Source organism: Salmo salar, chromosome ssa04 (genome assembly GCF_905237065.1).
Source record: "Salmo salar chromosome ssa04, Ssal_v3.1, whole genome shotgun sequence".
In the NCBI taxonomy this organism is placed as follows: domain Eukaryota; kingdom Metazoa; phylum Chordata; class Actinopteri; order Salmoniformes; family Salmonidae; genus Salmo; species Salmo salar.
The window spans coordinates 58,577,172-58,595,071 of NC_059445.1; the positions used below are offsets into that span (position 1 = coordinate 58,577,172).

The 17,900-nt window shown below is 38.9% G+C and overlaps 1 protein-coding gene across 2 annotated transcripts in view; it reads left to right on the forward strand.

Annotated features, from left to right (window-relative positions):
• The window catches only part of LOC106603489 (delta-sarcoglycan), a 111,966-nt gene extending 99,742 nt beyond the window's left edge, over window positions 1–12,224 (forward strand). Inside the window, exons 7-8 of one of the 2 annotated variants that reach the window (XM_014197253.2) lie at window positions 9,744–9,867; window positions 11,927–12,223. In XM_014197253.2, coding sequence (XP_014052728.1) covers window positions 9,744–9,867; window positions 11,927–12,106 — 304 coding nt within the window. In that variant the 3' untranslated portion in view covers window positions 12,107–12,223. Of the gene's footprint in view, window positions 1–9,743; window positions 9,868–11,926 lie in introns of both variants that reach the window. The other variant, XM_014197254.2, reaches the window with a different exon arrangement.
• Window positions 12,225–17,900: the final 5,676 nt, after the last annotated feature.

Here is a 17,900-nt window from a genome sequence, read left to right on the forward strand (position 1 = left end):
TTAATACGAGTGTAGCAAAAGGCTTGTGCTTCTAGTTCCGACAGTGCAGTAATATATAACAAGTAATCTAACAATTTCACAACAACTACCTTATACACACAAGTGTAAAGGGATGAATAAGAATATGTACATATAAATATATGGATGAGCGATGGCCGTGCAGCGTAGGCAAGATGCAGTAGATGGTATAGAGTACAGTATATACAGTGGGCTCCAAAATTACTGGCACCCCTGACTGGCAATGCACAAACAATGCTTAAACAAATATAAACAATATAATTATAGAGATAAACTCAAAATACCAACATGTGAGAAATACTGTACTTTATTAATGTTTCAATGGAACCAACCAAAATAATTTATTGATTTAATTAAAATGTCAATGTCCTCCAAATCAAGGTTTCACAATTAATGGCACCCTTAAACATTATTGTAAATAACATCTACCAAAATTAAACCATAAATTAAATTCCACTTATTTAAGTTTATCTAAGTCTTAAGGAACTATATTGAGCCATTACATCACATCCTGTTTCACTAGGGTATAAAAATGCGATAACACACATGCAATATCCCGCTGTCATCCAACACCATGAAGAAAACAAAAGAACTGGCAGTTCAAAAGAGACAAATGGTCATAGACCTTCATAAATCTGGTAATGGCTACAAGAAGATCCACAAACAATTGAATATACCACTGAGCACTGTCAGCGGAATTATTAAAAAATTCTAAAGATATGGAACATTTGAAAACCTCACGGATAGAGGACGCAAATGCATTTTGCCGCCCAGAATAGGGAGGAGGATGGTGAGAGAAGCAACAAAATCCTCAAGAATCACTGTGAAAGAATTGCAGGCCTTGGTGACGTCTTGGGGTCACCAGGTTTCAAAAAGCACCATCAGACGCCACCTCCACAACCACAGGCTCTTTGGAAGGGTTTCCAGAAGAAAGCCTTTTCTGACCCCAAGACACAGACGTAAGCGCTTGGAGTTTGCCAAATGTAATTTAAATTATGACTGGAAGAAGGTGCTCTGGTCAGATGAGACCAAAATTGAAAGTTTTGGTCAGATACAGCATAGGCATGTTTGACGTCGAAACAGAGATGCATACAAGGAGAGGAACCTCATACCCACGGTGAAATATGGAGGGGGGGTCAGTGATGTTTTGGGGCTGTTTTAATTCCAGAGGTCCAGGGGCACTGGTTAAGATTGATGGCATAATGAATTCCACCAAGTATCAGACAATTTTGGCTGACAATCTGGTTGCCTCTGCCAGAAGGCTGGGACTTGGCCGTAGGTTGACTTTCCAACAAGACAATGACCCGAAACATACCTCAAGAGCCACACAGAAATGGTTCTGTGACAACAGAATCAATGTTCTGCCATGGCCATCTCAGTCGCCGGACCTCAATCCAATCGAAAACCTGTGGGCTGAGTGGAAGAGGGCAGTTGATAAGCGCAAACCCAAGAATGTGAAGGATCTTGGAAGGATCTTGAAAGGATCTGCGTAGAGGAATGGTCCAAAATTCCTCCAAATGTGTTCCTTAACCTTGTCAAACATTACAGGAAAAGACCATGCTGTTATCCTTGCCAGAGGTGGTGGCACTAAGTACTAAATGAGGAGTCCCAATAATTATGAAACCTTGATTTTGGTTACATTTATTTTGTATTAAATAATTGTATGATTTTGGTTGGTTCCATTGAAACATTAATAAAGTACAGAATTTCTCACATGTTGGTATTTTGAGTTTATCTCTATAATTATGTTGTTTATATTTTTTTAAGTATTGTTTGTGCATTGCCAGTCAGGGGTGCCAGTTATTTTGGAGCCCACTGCACATATGAGCTGAGTAATGTAGGGTATGTAAACATTATATAAAGTGGCATTGTTTAACTTTTTGGGGATAGGGGGCAGCATTCGGAATTTTGGATGAAAAGCGTGCCCAAAGTAAACTGCCTGCTACTCAGGCCCAGAAGCTAGGATATGCATATAATTGGTGGATTTAGATATAACACTCTAAAGTTTCCAAAACTGTTAAAATAATGTCTGTGAGTATAACAGAACTGATATGACAGGCGAAAACCTGAGGAAAATCCATCCATGAAATGCTTTTATTTTGAAATGGCTGTTTTTCCATTGAAAGCCTATCCACCATACAAAGACTTATGATGCAGTTCATGATCCCTATGGCTCCCACTACATGTGGCCAGTCTTTAGGCATTGTTTCAGGCTTTTACTCTGAAAAATGAGTGACAAACACCACTTTCAATGAGAGGACAGAGGAAATTTCCAGTCATAAGTCCTGCGTGTGACCGGGAGCGTGCCTTTCTTGTTATTCCTTTTCTATTGACGAAGCTATTGTCCGGTTGAAATATGATCGATTATTTATGACAAAAACAACCTGAGGATTGATTATAAACATCGTTTGACATGTTTCTACGAAATTCTATGGTACTTTTTTGATTTTTCGTCTGCATGCTGTGACCGGGCTTTGTTCCAATGGATTACTGAACAAACCGCGCTAACAAAACTGAGGTTTTTGGACATAAAGAGTGACTTTATCGAACAAAACGAACATTTATTGTGTAACATGGAGTCTTGGGAGTGCAACCATATGAAGATCATCAAAGGTAAGTGATAAATTGTATTGCTATTTCTGACTTTTGTAACTCCTCTTCTTGGCTGGTTACTGTTTGTAATGATTTGTCTGCTGGGCGCTGTTCTCACATAATCGCATGGTTTGCTTTCGCAGTAAAGCCTTTTTGAAATCTGACACAGTGGTTGGATTAACAAGAAGTTTATCTTTAACCTGTTGGGTCTAGGGGGCAGCATTTGCACGTCTGGATAAAAAAAATGTACCCGATTTAATCTGGTTACTAATCCTACCCAGTAACTAGAATATGCATATACTTATTATATATGGATAGAAAACACTCTAAAGTTTCCAAAACTGTTTGAATGGTGTCTGTGAGTATAACAGAACTCATTTGGCAGGCAAAACCCTGAGACATTTTCTGACAGGAAGTGGATACCTGATGTGTTGTATTGATTTTAAACCTATCCCATTGAAAAACACAGGGGTTTAGGAATATTTTGGCACTTCCTATTGCTTCCACTAGATGTCACCAGCCTTTACAAAGTGTTTTGAGTCTTCTGGAGGGAGATCTGACCGAACAAGAGCCATGGAACGGTGATGTCCCATTAGACACCTGGCGCGCTACTTCATGTTGGGTACCCTCGTTCCAATACGTTATAAAAGGCTATGCATTCGTCCACCTTGAATATTATTCATGTTCTGGTTAAAAAAGGCCCTAATGATTTATGCTATACAACGTTTGACATGTTTGAACGAACGGAAATATATTTTTTCCCCTCGTTCATGACGAGAAGTCCGGCTGGCTTACATCATGTGCTAACGAGACGGAGATTTTTGGACATAAATGATGAGCTTTTTTGAACAAAACTACATTCGTTATGGACCTGTGATACCTGGAAGTGACATCTGATGAAGAGAATCAAAGGTAATGGATTATTTACATAGTATTTTCGATTTTAGATCTCCCCAACATGACGTCTAGTCTGTATCGCAACGCGTATTTTTCTGGGCACAGTGCTCAGATTATTGCAAAGTGTGATTTCCCAGTAAGGTTATTTTTAAATCTGGCAAGTTGATTGCGTTCAAAAGATGTAAATCTATAATTCTTTAAATGACAATATAATATTTTACCAATGTTTTCTAATTTTAATTATTTAATTTGTGACGCTGACTTGACTGCCGGTTATTGGAGGGAAACGATTTCCTCAACATCAATGCCATAGTAAAACGCTGTTTTTGTATATAAATATGAACTTGATAGAACTAAAAATGCATGCATTGTCTAACATAATGTCCTAGGAGTGTCATCTGATGGAGATTGTAAAAGGTTAGTGTATCATTTTAGCTGGTTTTATGGTTTTGGTGACCCTGTCTTTGACTTGACAAAACATTACACACAACTCTTGTAAATGTACTGTCCTAACATACTCTAAATTTATGCTTTCGCCGTAAAACCTTTTTGAAATCGTAAAACGTGGTTAGATTAAGGAGATGTTTATCTTTCAAATGGTGTAACATAGTTGTATTTTTGAAAAATTTGAATTTTGACATTTATTTGGATTCAAATTTGCCGCTCTTGAAATGCACCTGCTGTTGATGGAGTGCACCACAGGTGGCACGCTAGCGTCCCACCTAGCCCCAAGAGGTTAAGCCTATGTATAACACTTGTATCTTTTATGTATGTTTATTATGAGAATTTCTGTTTTGCTGAGTTTCACGCTCTGCAATTTGTTGTTGTTTGAGACAGTGGATTACTGAACAAAACGCGCTAACAAAATGGAGGATTTTGGATTTAACCTGTTGGGGCTACAGGTTAGCAATGAACCCCGAGCCGGGATTGCTAACAAGGCTGGAAATTCAAAACATCAAAAATCTAATAATTTCAATTTCTCAAACAATCAACTATTTTACACAATTTAAAAGATAAACATCTCCTTAATCTAACCACATTGTTCGATTTTCAAAGAGGCTTTACGGCAAAAGCATAAAGTTAGATTATGTTAGGACAGTACATAGCCACAAAAGTACAAACATTCATTTTCAATTCAAGGTCAGGCGTCACCAAAAGCAGAAACCAGCTTGAATTATGCACTAACTTTTGTCAATCTCCATCAGATGACACTCCTAGGACATTATGTTATACAATACATGCATTTTTTGTTCCATCAAGTTCATATTTATATCCAAAAACAGCATTTTACAGTAGCGTGAAATTCAGATTTTTTTCTTCTCTGAAATGCTTCCGGTGAACATAACAAAATTACTATTCGAAAACATTTGTAAATTATAATATTGTCATTCAAAGAATAATATATTATCATCTCGTAATTGCTACCGAATGGCCAGATCTCAAAATAACTTTACTGGGAAATCACATTTTGCAATAAACGGGGTGCTATGCTAAGAACAACAGGCTATGCTATACAGTTAGCATCATCTAAAATCGATAATAACATTGTAAATATCCCCTTACCTTTGATTATCTCCATCAGAAGACAGGCATCCCAGGTCCGGAAGGCATCCCAGGTCCGGAACAAATGTGGTTTCTTTTGACAAAGTTCATAATTTATGTCCAAATAACACCAAGTACTTAGCGTTCATTATGCTCCCACAAAACGTGGTGGGGGGCTGGTAAAATCACGCCGAAAAGCTAAAAAAACCTAGTAAATAATCTATTTATGTTCGTTCAAACATGTCAAATGTTGTTTAGCATTAATCTTTTGGTCCATTTTTAACGTTAAACATCAGTAATATTTTCACACAACCTATCCTATGTCTAGATAAAAAATGATGACAAACTCACGTTTCTCAGATTTATGCGCAGGCGCAAAAAAATGAAGTGATGACATGTCAACTTCCTTGGATTCTAATTTGCTCTCTGTTTATCATAGATGCTTCAAACAACTTTATAAAGATCGTTGACATCTAGTGGAAGCCGTAGGTGTTGCGAAATGAATCCTTTCTCACTATGGTATCTATAAAACAATGACACTAAATAGTACAGTCACAAAATGCACATTTTTTTGGGATCTATTTTTCACAGGTTTTTGCCTGCAATATGAGTTTTGTTATACTTACAGACACCATTCAAACTGTTTTAGAAAATTCAGAGTGTTTTCTATCCGAATGTGTTAATAATATGCATATCCTAGCTTCTGAGTTGGTGTAGGAGGCAGTTAAAAATGGGCACATATTTTTTTCAAAATGTCTCAATACTGCCCCCGAGCCCCAACAGGATAAAGAGTGACTTTATCGAACAAAACAAACATGTATTGGGTAACTGGGAGTCTTGTGAGTGCAACCATATGAAGATCATCAAAGGTAAGTGATTAATTTTATCGCTATTTCTGACTTTTGTTACTCCTCTACTGGAGTAACTGTTTGTAATGATTTGTCTGCTGGGCGCTGTCCTCAGATAATCGTATGGTATGCTTTCGCCGTAAAGCCTTTTTGAAATCTGAGACCTTGGCTGGATTAACAACAAGATAAGCTTTATTTTGATGTATTGCACTCGTGATTTTATGAAAGTTAAATATTTATAGTAGCTCTGAAATTTCACCGGATGTTGTCGAGGTGGGACGCTAGACCCACTGTTCCATAAGAAGTTAAAGTGACTAGTGATACATTTATTACATCCAATTATTAATTATTAAAGTGGCTAGAGATTTGACTCTGTATGTTGGCAGCAGCCACTCAATGTTAGTGATAGCTGTTTAACATTCTGATGGCCTTGAGATAGAAGCTGTTTTTCAGTCTCTCTGTCCCAGCTTTGATGCACCTCTACCCTCTGGAGAGCCTTACGGTTGTGGGCGGAGCAGTTGCCATACCAGGCTGTGATACAGCCCGACAGGATGCTCTCGATTGTGCATCTGTAAAAGTTTGTGAGTGTTTTCGGTGAGCCAAATTTCTTCAGCCTCCTGAGGTTGAAGAGGCGCTGTTGCTCCTTCTTCACCATGCTGTCTAAGTGGGTGTACCATTTCAGTTTGTCCGTGATGTGTACGTCGAGGAACTAAAAACTTTCCACCTTCTCCACTACTGTCCCATCGATGTGGATTAGGGGTGCTCCCTCTGCTGTTTCCTGAAGTCCACGATTATCTCCTTTGTTTTGTTGACGTTGAGTGTGAGGTTATTTTCCTAACACCACACTCCGAGGGCCCCCACCTCCTCCTTGTAGGCCGTCTCGTCGTTGTTGGTAATCAAGCCAACCACTGTAGTGTCGTCTGCAGACTTGATGATTGAGTTGGAAGCGTGCATGGCCACGCAGTCATGGGTGAACAGGGAGTACAGGAGAGGGCTCAGAATGCACCGTTGTGGGACCCCAGTGTTGAGGATCAGCGGGGTGGAGATGTTGTTTCCGTCGGTGGCCATTATGTGATTATAGTTATAACCCAGGCCCCTTTGTTGCCTTTTCATGTCCTCATTTTCCAAACGTGAACAAATGAAATGGCAGTAATATACTAGAATATAATAATATGATATATAATATCATAATACAATTCTAAAATACAGTCAAGTAATATCACAGCAATACATAATGGAAATCTGATATGATTCAAGATCTTTCATCTAGAATTCATCCTCCACTACAGCACTTGAATGTCTATGTAAAGGCAAAGCAAACCCATTTGATATTAATAAAGATGACAGCTAGTTATTTGAATATAAATTCTGCTTGTTGTTTGTTGGTCATGTCATCGATACTTAATTTCCTTTGTTGTGCGGCAGCTGAGGCTGGCAGGGGCCAGAGAAGACAGAGAGAGGGAAATGAACTGGAAGCTCTGGTACTGCAGTCACAGCCACAACCTCTTATCCCAGATCATTGTCTAGTGTCTCCCTGTCTCCGTTCCACACTCTGGTTCATATCTCCTATCCCTGACAGAGTGATAACAACACTCCCCCAACAGATAGACATGGATAGCATATTCTTACACAATGGAGGCCCTATATATGAACCACTGATACATATGGCAGCAAGCAGAAATAATTTTGGGAAATCTCAATTTACCTGTCACTTTTAGTGTGTTTTATTCACTTGATGTGTGTTGTAGTCACTTGCTGCAGCAATGAACGGGGTGGACAGGATGACAGAAAGGACACAAGATCAGTTGGATAACGAAACAAGCCCTCTATCATGAAGGAACTACTTTCCTTTATGTGCAATCAGTGAAAGCATTACCATGTTGACTTAAATCTCCATTGGTACACTCCACATTAGCATTCCAGAATAATTCAATACACTCTCACAGCTGTAATATGCTGACTGCGCAAGCGACAGAACTTCCGGTTTCTCATTTTACTGAATAAAATATCCACTTTTCAGTATGTTCAGATCACATAATAGGGCAACAATATGTGAATATATGGATATACTAATCACAATATTTCACATTGTATGTCTGCATGATTTAAATCTAATATTAATTTGCATGAGAAAAATTCCACTTGACCAATAGTTATTGCTCTAGTGCCGCTTGTGCCAATAACATCTATAGTGCCACCAACTGGTCTGGTGCAGCCATCTAAGGTTGCAGTGACTTTATATTCACACAGCTTCTAAGGATATATACACTGAGTGTAAAAAAATATTAGGAACACCTTTCTTATATTGAGTTACACTCCCTTTTGCCCTCAGAACAGCCTCAATCCGTCAGGGCATGGACTCTACAAGGTGTCAAAAGCGTTCCACCGGGATGCTGGCCCATGTTGACTCCAATGCTTCCCACAGTTGTGTCAAGTTGGCTGGATGTCCTATGGGTGGTGGACCATTATTGATACACACAGGAAACTGTTGAGCATGAAAAACCCAGCAGCGTTGCAGTTCTTGATACACTCAAACCAGTGCGCCTGGCACTTATTACCATACCCCGTTCAAAGGCAATTAAATATTTTGTCTTGCCCATTTACACCAAATGGCACACATACACAATCCATGTCTCAAGGCTTATAAGTATTTCTTTAATAACCTGTCTCCTCCCCTTCATCTACACTGATTTCAGTGGATTTAACAGGTGACATATATAAGGGATCATAGCTTTCACCTGGATTCACCTGGTATCATGGAAAGACACCAGGTGTCATGGAAGCTATGTCATGGAAAGAGCAGGTGTTCCTAATGTTTTGTACACTCTGTGAATTAGCATTTCCCTAGCTAGCTGAGCTGTTTTACAAGAAAACACCTGAGATGACTCAAATACTGTTGCTAGCAAGCCCTCCTCGGCGACAATGTTATTGGGGCGTGGGTATTATCAGATCCGAGGTGAGATAAACTATCCATCATGTTTTGTGTTTTGGTAAGAGCTCGGAGTGACGTCATGCACCCAAAAAGCCTCAACCAATCAACCAACGGATATTAATGGCCATGTTCGAGAGGATCAAAACCGTATTATATCATGGGTAAATTGTTACTGACTGATCTACAAATAATAATGAGTAGTTATTTATGATGCAAGGTTCTTTGTAGATCAGTCAGTAGGCATTCACCTGCACTGTCGGCTACAGTGTCAGCTGCAATGTCGAACAAGCCCTCCAGGTATCCTACGAAAGGACATTTTCACGACCGGATATGTGATAACCCAGCATCTCCCAAAAACAGATGTCCAGATACTGTACGCCAATAACAAACTTAACATGGTTCATCATGGTAATGTATTTGATGAACCTGAAACGTAAAAATGTGATAGGCCATTGTGAAGTGGATTTACAAAGTATTTAAATGGACACGTAAAATCAGATTTTCTGATTGATCAATAACTCAGCCATCTCTTAACAAATCCCTTAGCTTTCTCAAACTAAGTTAACAGATCTACCATGGGCCTACATACATATGGGCATATATTTGGTGTTATTTGGAGGTGGATATGAGGGTTTAAGTGAGACTGCTTATAACTGAGGCACCTACAGGCCAATCAGTACCATTCTTTTTGACCAAGTCAATCATGGCCTGTCGTTTCTGTGTGCCAAATTTAAAAAATCTATTACCAATCTACGCTTGACTTATCTGTCAAGAATGTTTTTTTATTAAAGAATAACAATAGCTTTGCTGTGAACCCCTAATAAATCATCTCTACCCCCATGGCTATGGTTCTTCTGATTTCTCCTGGGTATTCAGTCATTCATTGATGGAATTGTCTCTTCTCTCTCTTCCAGCCTGGAGTCTCCCACACGGTCTCTGTACATGGAGGCCCCTAAAGGAATCCAGATCCTAGCAGAGGCAGGGGACATCCAGGCCACATGTAGAAGTGACCTACGCCTAGAGTCCAAAGACGGAGAGGTAGGGGGCCCATTCTCTCAACTTTTATCTTTGCATATTTTCTTACTCCTCCGTTAAAGTAGTCATTGATCTAAAGGATTTCACCCCATAGCTTTTATTTTCAAGTTATGTCAGATTAGTTAATCACTGATCTCATGAAGGAAGGAAGTCAGGAAGTCAGGAAGGCTGCATTAAGACTTCTTAAACTGTGTATACTCTACATCTGTATATCTGTCTGTCGATGTTATGATCTGAAGTGAATGTTGATGAGGGTAAAACTTTACTTGTTGTATTGTTGCCCTTGGGTTATTCTTCCAAAGTTTTATCAGACAATTTAACAGAATCATGGGACTATTTGATTTAATACATGAACAGAGGCCCCTCTCAATTTTATGGACTTGATGTGGCTTATATCAAACATTTAGTGCTTTGCCATCTTCCTCATGTAACTGCACCCCTGCTCTCACACTCCATTTGAGTTGCCTTCCAACTGTCCATTTGTCACCTGCCTGACTCGTGGACAGACACTTCACAAGGCACCTCTTGCTCTCTAGGAGCCCCTTGGCACTTCCAACCGCAATTAGTGGTGAGGTTTATCTATTAGAGACCTGCTGATACCCGGCCCCCGGCCTCTCTCTCACTGCAGAGATTATCTCAATAGCAGATGTGTGGAGAAGTCAGCTGAGACTCCCTACTTAAAAGTGTTACAGGTCATTTGATAGGAATGCTTCCCTGAGGCCCCTGGAAATGACTCATTTTACCTTTTATATTAAGAGCAGATCCTCTCCCGGCTAGGGAAATACAACCCCTTAAAAGTCCCGGGAGGGCGAGGGGGAGAGGAGGTTAGAGAGATGGGATTTAGACTGACTGTCTGGTTTGGTGGAATGGTAAAGTTGGGCGAGAGAGAAGTACTGTACCAATTCAAATGATAATACCGGAGTAAAGTGAGAAGTTATTGCTGGAATTGATTGGTAGCTTAAACGCTGGGTATGGATTTGTCAGTCTTAAATCATAAAGGAGTAAATAATTCAGCGTACAGAGATGAGTTGGGTGTGTGGCCGTTAAGAGGTTAATGCCATAAACGGCTTTGTCAGTCAATAGCCACTTCTCTTCAGCCCAGAGAAGAATGTCAGAGGTGCTTTGAACAGGTAATACAAACGGATCTACAGTATATTGTCCACAGAGCTTTGAGTGATTTATCATCTCTCATTGTGATTGTCTTGAAGTTAGGTAGTAGAGGCTATACATGGGTAGAGCCACACAGTTATCTCTCTCTACTCTCTCTCTCTCACTCTCTCACCCACCCATCCAACTATATATGCGGTAAAGGACTCAATGGAACGTGGATGTTTCATTGACCAGATTGGCGCGCATTCAACAAACCTGATCTAACAAAGTGGATATTTGTCAAATCTGTCAATATTTATGTGTTGTAACAGACCCACAATGTGGTTACTTAAGTTCAATGTGGATATATTTGGCTGTTTTCGCTGCGTAATATGTAATAATATAATCAAGTTTAGAAAGGGCGGGGCGGGGGACACAGCTATAACGGTCAGCTAATACAGGACTAGCAAAGGCGCAGGGCACTCCTTTTTTTTCAATTATTCAATTTTTTTTATAAAGATTTGTTTTTAATTCAGATTTTTCAGGGGTGCTGCAGCCCCCTCAGCACCCCTACTTCCCATGGCTTTGTTAACTCCCGTTCTTATAAGATGGTTAGCATAGCTCACATTCAGAAATCGGTGGTTGTAGTCAAAGTAGTTTTGAACTGTAATGCAGTTGATTGGTAACGATGACATGAACATGTGTTGGGGTTGACATCCATACAAGCATTATACTCTGGTTTTTACCTCAACATAGTGTGAAATACACATATAAATAATAGCCTAAATGTAGGGTAATTTTGTTTGGGGGCAATGAGGAGACTCGGGATTTTTCCCCCACAGCTCTTTCCCCCACGTGTTTCCATGGCAATTCCAGTGTTTTGATCTAGTTCGATTGACCTCTTTACCACATCTATACATAAATAAATAACATGACTCTGTCCTCATTTAACTCATTGTCTCCCTGTGGTCAGATCACTCTGGACGCGCGGAGGATCAGGCTGCTGCGTCTGCCTGAGGGCAAGGCCTCTCCCTCGGGGACCACTACCAGGCAGACTGTCTATGAGGTGTGTGTCTGTCCCAACGGGAAACTCTTCCTATCACAGGCCGGGACAGGCTCCACCTGCCAGATCAGCAACAATGTCTGCCTCTAGAATACACACATGCACACACTAACACTGAAGCACACACATGCACACACTAACACTGAAACACACACACACACACACACACACACACACACACACACACACACATACACACATACATACATACATACATACATACATACATACATACATACATACATACATACATACATACATACATACATACATACATACATACATACATACATACATACAGTGAGGGAAAAAAGTATTTGATCCCCTGTTGATTTTGTACGTTTGTCCACTGATAAAGAAATTATCAGTCTATAATTTTAATGGTAGGTTTATTTGAACAGTGAGAGACAGAATAACAACAAAACAATCCAGAAAAACGCATGTCAAAAATGTTATAAATTGATTTGCATTTTAATGAGGGAAATAAGTACTTGTTCTCCCCACTGTACATACATACATGCAGAACATATCGAAACACACACACACTGAAACACACACGCATACATACATACATACATACATACATACATACATACATACATACATACATACATACATACATACATACATACATACATACATACATACATACATACATACATACATACAGACATATCGAAACACACACACACACTGAAACCAACATCCACATGTATACTGAAACACACACATGCAGTGAAACACATACACAATGCAACACATAGAAAACCTTATCTACACATACACAGAAACACACGCAATCATGCATATACATTGACACTTAGGGGGTCTGTTCCTTCTAACAGCCTTTGACAGGAACTGAGAGGGATCCTCCTGAGATTTACAAAGAGACACTCGGAGAGACAATGTTCTGTTCGATGTCCTGAAGACAATTTCAGTACCAGAATCACTAGGGTGATCACCCACATTAGAAACCCTGCAATATCCTGCTATCTCCCCATCTCTCTGCTTCATGCCACCTACCACACATGTAGTGATAGAAGGCTCATTGCTATTTTGTTCAATGATAAAATTTGAGCAGTTCTAACGATATTGTAACATTTGAAATATGAAGAGTGTAACAATAGTGTTTTCTTTTGTGAATGATTTTGACTGTCAACGTGTCAGGCTTGGTTCACTTTCATATCATGTCAATTCATGTCAACGTTGACTTTTTAAAATCATGAAGAAAACAAAAGCAGCACAGATTTTAAACCCACACCACTAAGAGAACATTAGTAGTAGTAGTAATAGTAAACATTGCATGGTGATGGTCTTCACAGGTGGTCACCCTACCAATTCCTCGTACTGGGACTGACCCACTCTGTTCAAAGAGGGGAAACTGTGCCTGTGCCTTATATCAATGCACTTGTGGCAAGGAGAAGCACATCACACAGACTTTTTTTTGTCAACATTAGTTTTTCCTTTTGGTTCAATCCTTTTTGTGTGTAGAGGATGGGAATGCAAAGATCTCTCTGACTCACCCAACTGCATGCACCCACACCCTCTCTCTCTTCTTCTCCTGTTGTCTTTTTTCAGCGGTTTAATGCCTTTGACAAGAAGATCAGGGCCGACATATTGGTAAACACATGGTTTTTGTTTTTGAAATATTTGCAAGAGTGTCAACTTTTTATACCGTTTATCTGTAAATACACATAATCACATCTGAGTGTGTCAAGGGCACAACCTAATGAAATGAAAAATCTGCTCTTTTTCTAAATTAAAGCTTTTATAATATCATGTGTTTTTCAAACAACAAAAAAAGATTGAATAAGTAAATATCTTGATATTCTACAGGTTAGCATGTTTAGTATACCATGTTTGCCAGTTGGGAAAGGTTATATTGCTTTTTCTTTATTTTGTGTAAACTTCTCACACACTGAGATCAACAATAGAACGAAACATTTGCCAATTTTGTTTGGCAGTTGGGTGAGGTCTTTGCATTCCTTACGTGTGTCGTGTGGAATTTGTTCGACTAAGAGTTTTTTTTTATGTCTTCTATCGACTGTGTATTTGGCTTTACTTGTTTAATGATGCTCAGAGTTACAGACACACAAACCAAAAAGCGGAGGGGCCCCTACTATGACTTAACACATAGTCATCTTGTACGGTACTCATTGAGTACTTGTCTTGTCCTTAGCTCCCATACACTGCAATCCTTCTGAGGCGATCTGAAGTGAACAGTGTCTGTGTTCAAGTTCATTAGAGAGCAAAAGGATTTCCTAAAGTCCACTTTGCCTGGCATCAACATCTGTTTTTTTTACTCCATTTGAATGGGGCCGTTTGCCTCATCTTACACCACTTGTTATTAGCTCATCATCCATGCTGAAGAAAGCAATACAGTCTTCAGGAGGGTTTTTACCACAGGGTTTTTACAGCTCTGTCAATGTTGTGGAGCATTGTGCTACTGTATATTCAAGAGATGTTATGTTTTATATCGCCTCTGTAAAATTATATAAATATAATTTTTCTCCACATAAAAGCATTTTATTTATTTTGATTTCTGATGTGCACACTGTAAAATGCCACTGAGTATTGTTGAGAGTATATAATAAACTAAACTGCAAGATGACTGAACCATTTCCCCAGGCACATTGCATTTAATTGTGTCTGTTTTATACAGTTATTATTGTCTGAAAAGCAGATCAGTTGTCCTAAACTACAGCATTCTTATATTTCAGATGTTTGGCACCATCAAAAAGTTATGAGACACACACATACTGTATATACAGTGCCACATCCCTTTCACAGTTGTCACAATTATTTTGCCTTAAAATGTAATCTAACAAAGGATTACATTGGATTGTTTTCCCTACTGGTCTACAAACACAACCTACTCCAAACGGAAATAAAAAAAAATTGAACATTTTCCAAATTAATAAAAAACTAAAAACTAAGATGTCTTGATTGCATATGTCTTCATACCTCAGAGTTAATACTTGGTGGAAGCAGCTTTAGCAGCCATTACAGCTGTGAAATACTTTGAATAAGATTCTACCAACTTTGCATAATGCTTAGGTCAACTTATGTCCATTGTTTTTGTCAAAATGGCTCAAGCTCAGTAAATGTGGTTGGGAATCATTGATGAACAGCAATATTCAAACATTGTCTCTGATTTTCAAGCATATTTAAGTCAGGAATGATACTGGAAACTCAGGAACACTCAACACCACTAGAAAGCCATTTTGGTGTGTCTTTTGAAATGTGTGTAATTTTCCCGCTGAAAAAATGAAACTATATCCCAGGATTACGTATTCAGAGGTCTGAGACAGGTTTTCCTCTAACTTTTTACCTGGGCTTTGCTCTTTGAATATGTATTTTGATCCTAACAAACTCCCTAGTCCCTCTTGGTGACAAGCATATCCATAACATGATGCTGCCACCACAATAATTGAAAATACAGAGGATCAACGACATTGCATTTACTCCACAATACTGGCTTTTATACCAAGGCATTGTTGAATACTCGTTTCTGATTGGCTTGAAGGGCATTCCAGATTGGCATTATTTCCCTATAATGCACGATATATCAGCACAGTAGAATTCAATGGCTATAGTTCATTCTTACATGTATTGTTTGAACTGGTTTTGAAAGCAAAAATCTAATTTAAAGCATAATTGTCAGATTTTTAATATAGCAAGCTAGGACTGAAGGTTTGGTTGACTAAACTAGCAAGTATGTTTGTCTGTTTGGCAACTACTGTAGGTATCTAGTGAACTTTCTAGCTACTTCAGTGGATGTTGAACATATTCCTACTGGAAAATGAACACATTTGTAGGGGCAATGTGTTAAATTATAGCCATGGTAAAATAGTGATAGTCAACTCAGGGCTCTATGCATTCTCTTGAAGCTTGCGTTTTCTGGAGCACACCTTCCACGTCGCTCATTATTTTCCATAGAACCCATAGCCCCTCGTTGGTTATCCCTTACATATGACAAAGTACAATGACGGAGGCCTGTGTTAAAAAGTTCACTCCAAATAATCTATTATGTTTGAACAAGGCTGTTAATTAAGTAATACTGAAAGACAACATGCCAAATAAATGTACTTTCAGGCCTAAATTAAAAACTTTAGGTTTGGTTCAAATCCAATACAACACAAGAGTGAAACAAAGTACTGTGGTGGCAGCATCATGTTAAGGGTATGCTTGCCACCAGCAGTGGGGAGTTTGTCTGGATCAAAATAAATATGAAAGTGGCAAAAACCCAGGTAGAAAGAAAACCTGTCTTCTAAATACCTAACCCTGGGATAGTTGTATTTTTCAGCAGGACAAAATGTCTTTCCAAGTTGTGTTGAGTGTTCCTGACTGGTGTAGTCAGTCCTGACTTAAATCTGCTTGAAAATCACAGGTAAGGTTTGAATATTGCTGTGCATCAATGATTTCCAATCAAATTGACTGAGGTTGAGCAATTTTGACAAAATCAATAGATATATGATGCCATAAGAGTAGTGCAAAGTTGGTAGAATCTTATTCAAAATCATTCACAGCTGTAATGGATATCAGAGGTGCTTCCACCAAGTATTCACTTGAGATGTGAAGACATAAGCAATCAAGACATATTTGTTTTTTTATTGTAATTCATTTGGAAAATGTTAAATTTTTTCTTTCAATTTGAAATTTTAAACAAGTTTGTATAACTGTCATTTTTTTTCTCTCAATTTAATCTATTGTTTTATTACATTTTAAGGTTGCAAATTGTGATAACATGCAAGGGATGTGTAGACTTTCACTAGGAACTGTGCACATGCACGGGCACACACACACACACACACACACACACACACACACACACACACACACACACACACACACACACACACACACAGTGTACAAACATGTGTGTCCTGTGCTAATTGACTGAATCAGAGGAGTGTATCAACACTACCCAAATTGACATTGACTTTAAATTACAATCATGCTTTAATGCTTAATTTACACGATACAGATTGAATAGAGACCTAAGTATTTGCTAAGTGCCCAGTCACTAGTTGACTCTGCCACAGCCCCAATAACAGACTAAGGATTGTAAATCATTCAAAGCAGACCCAGTCCTCCAGTACTCTCCTGTCCACTGCACACATGATATTCTAACTACCAGTTATTGAATAGTCTCTGGGTGTCTTTGTCATTCTTTATGTAAGGCCATCATTTCTTCAACATCCTGAACTCTTGACTAGGGCTTTCCAAGGTCAAGGTGGTATTTTATTAATTTAGGATGATTGCATGTAGTTTGAATGAACAGTCAATCACTAGACATTGCTTCTGGTTCTGGGTACACAAATGAACAGCAATTAATACTTCCTCTAAAACTATTCTAATAAGAGACACTGAAGCCACAAATGAATCATTGCCTTCGTTCAAGGCTGTCCTCTGAAACAAGTATGTTAGCCCATACTGAATGAAGATGTAGGAGCTCAGCTTATATAGGATGTGGCTACTTTCCAATCAGATTTTCCTAAAGGGCTTTATCAAACATATTTTACACATATCTTCAGAGGGATTATCTGACATGCATGACTTCATATGGATTACTTTGGACCGTTTACATGATTTGTGAAATAATTCCCCTGTGAATATGGTAATTTAAAAAAAGCAAACCCTCAAAATAAAACCCTGCCAATAGAACCAAACCCACAAAAGTCGCAAAGGGGTCTATGAATTGACAGTGTCTGTCTGGCAGTGGTTATTTTATAGACTGAGAGTGACATATAGCCCGAACATAGATAGACTTTCTCTGTTATGATGGGGACATAGTTATACTGTATGTTCAGTGGGCTAACTGCCAGCGGCTCCAGACTCTTAATTATAAATATATCAGAGCTGTCATTGTACAAGACATATT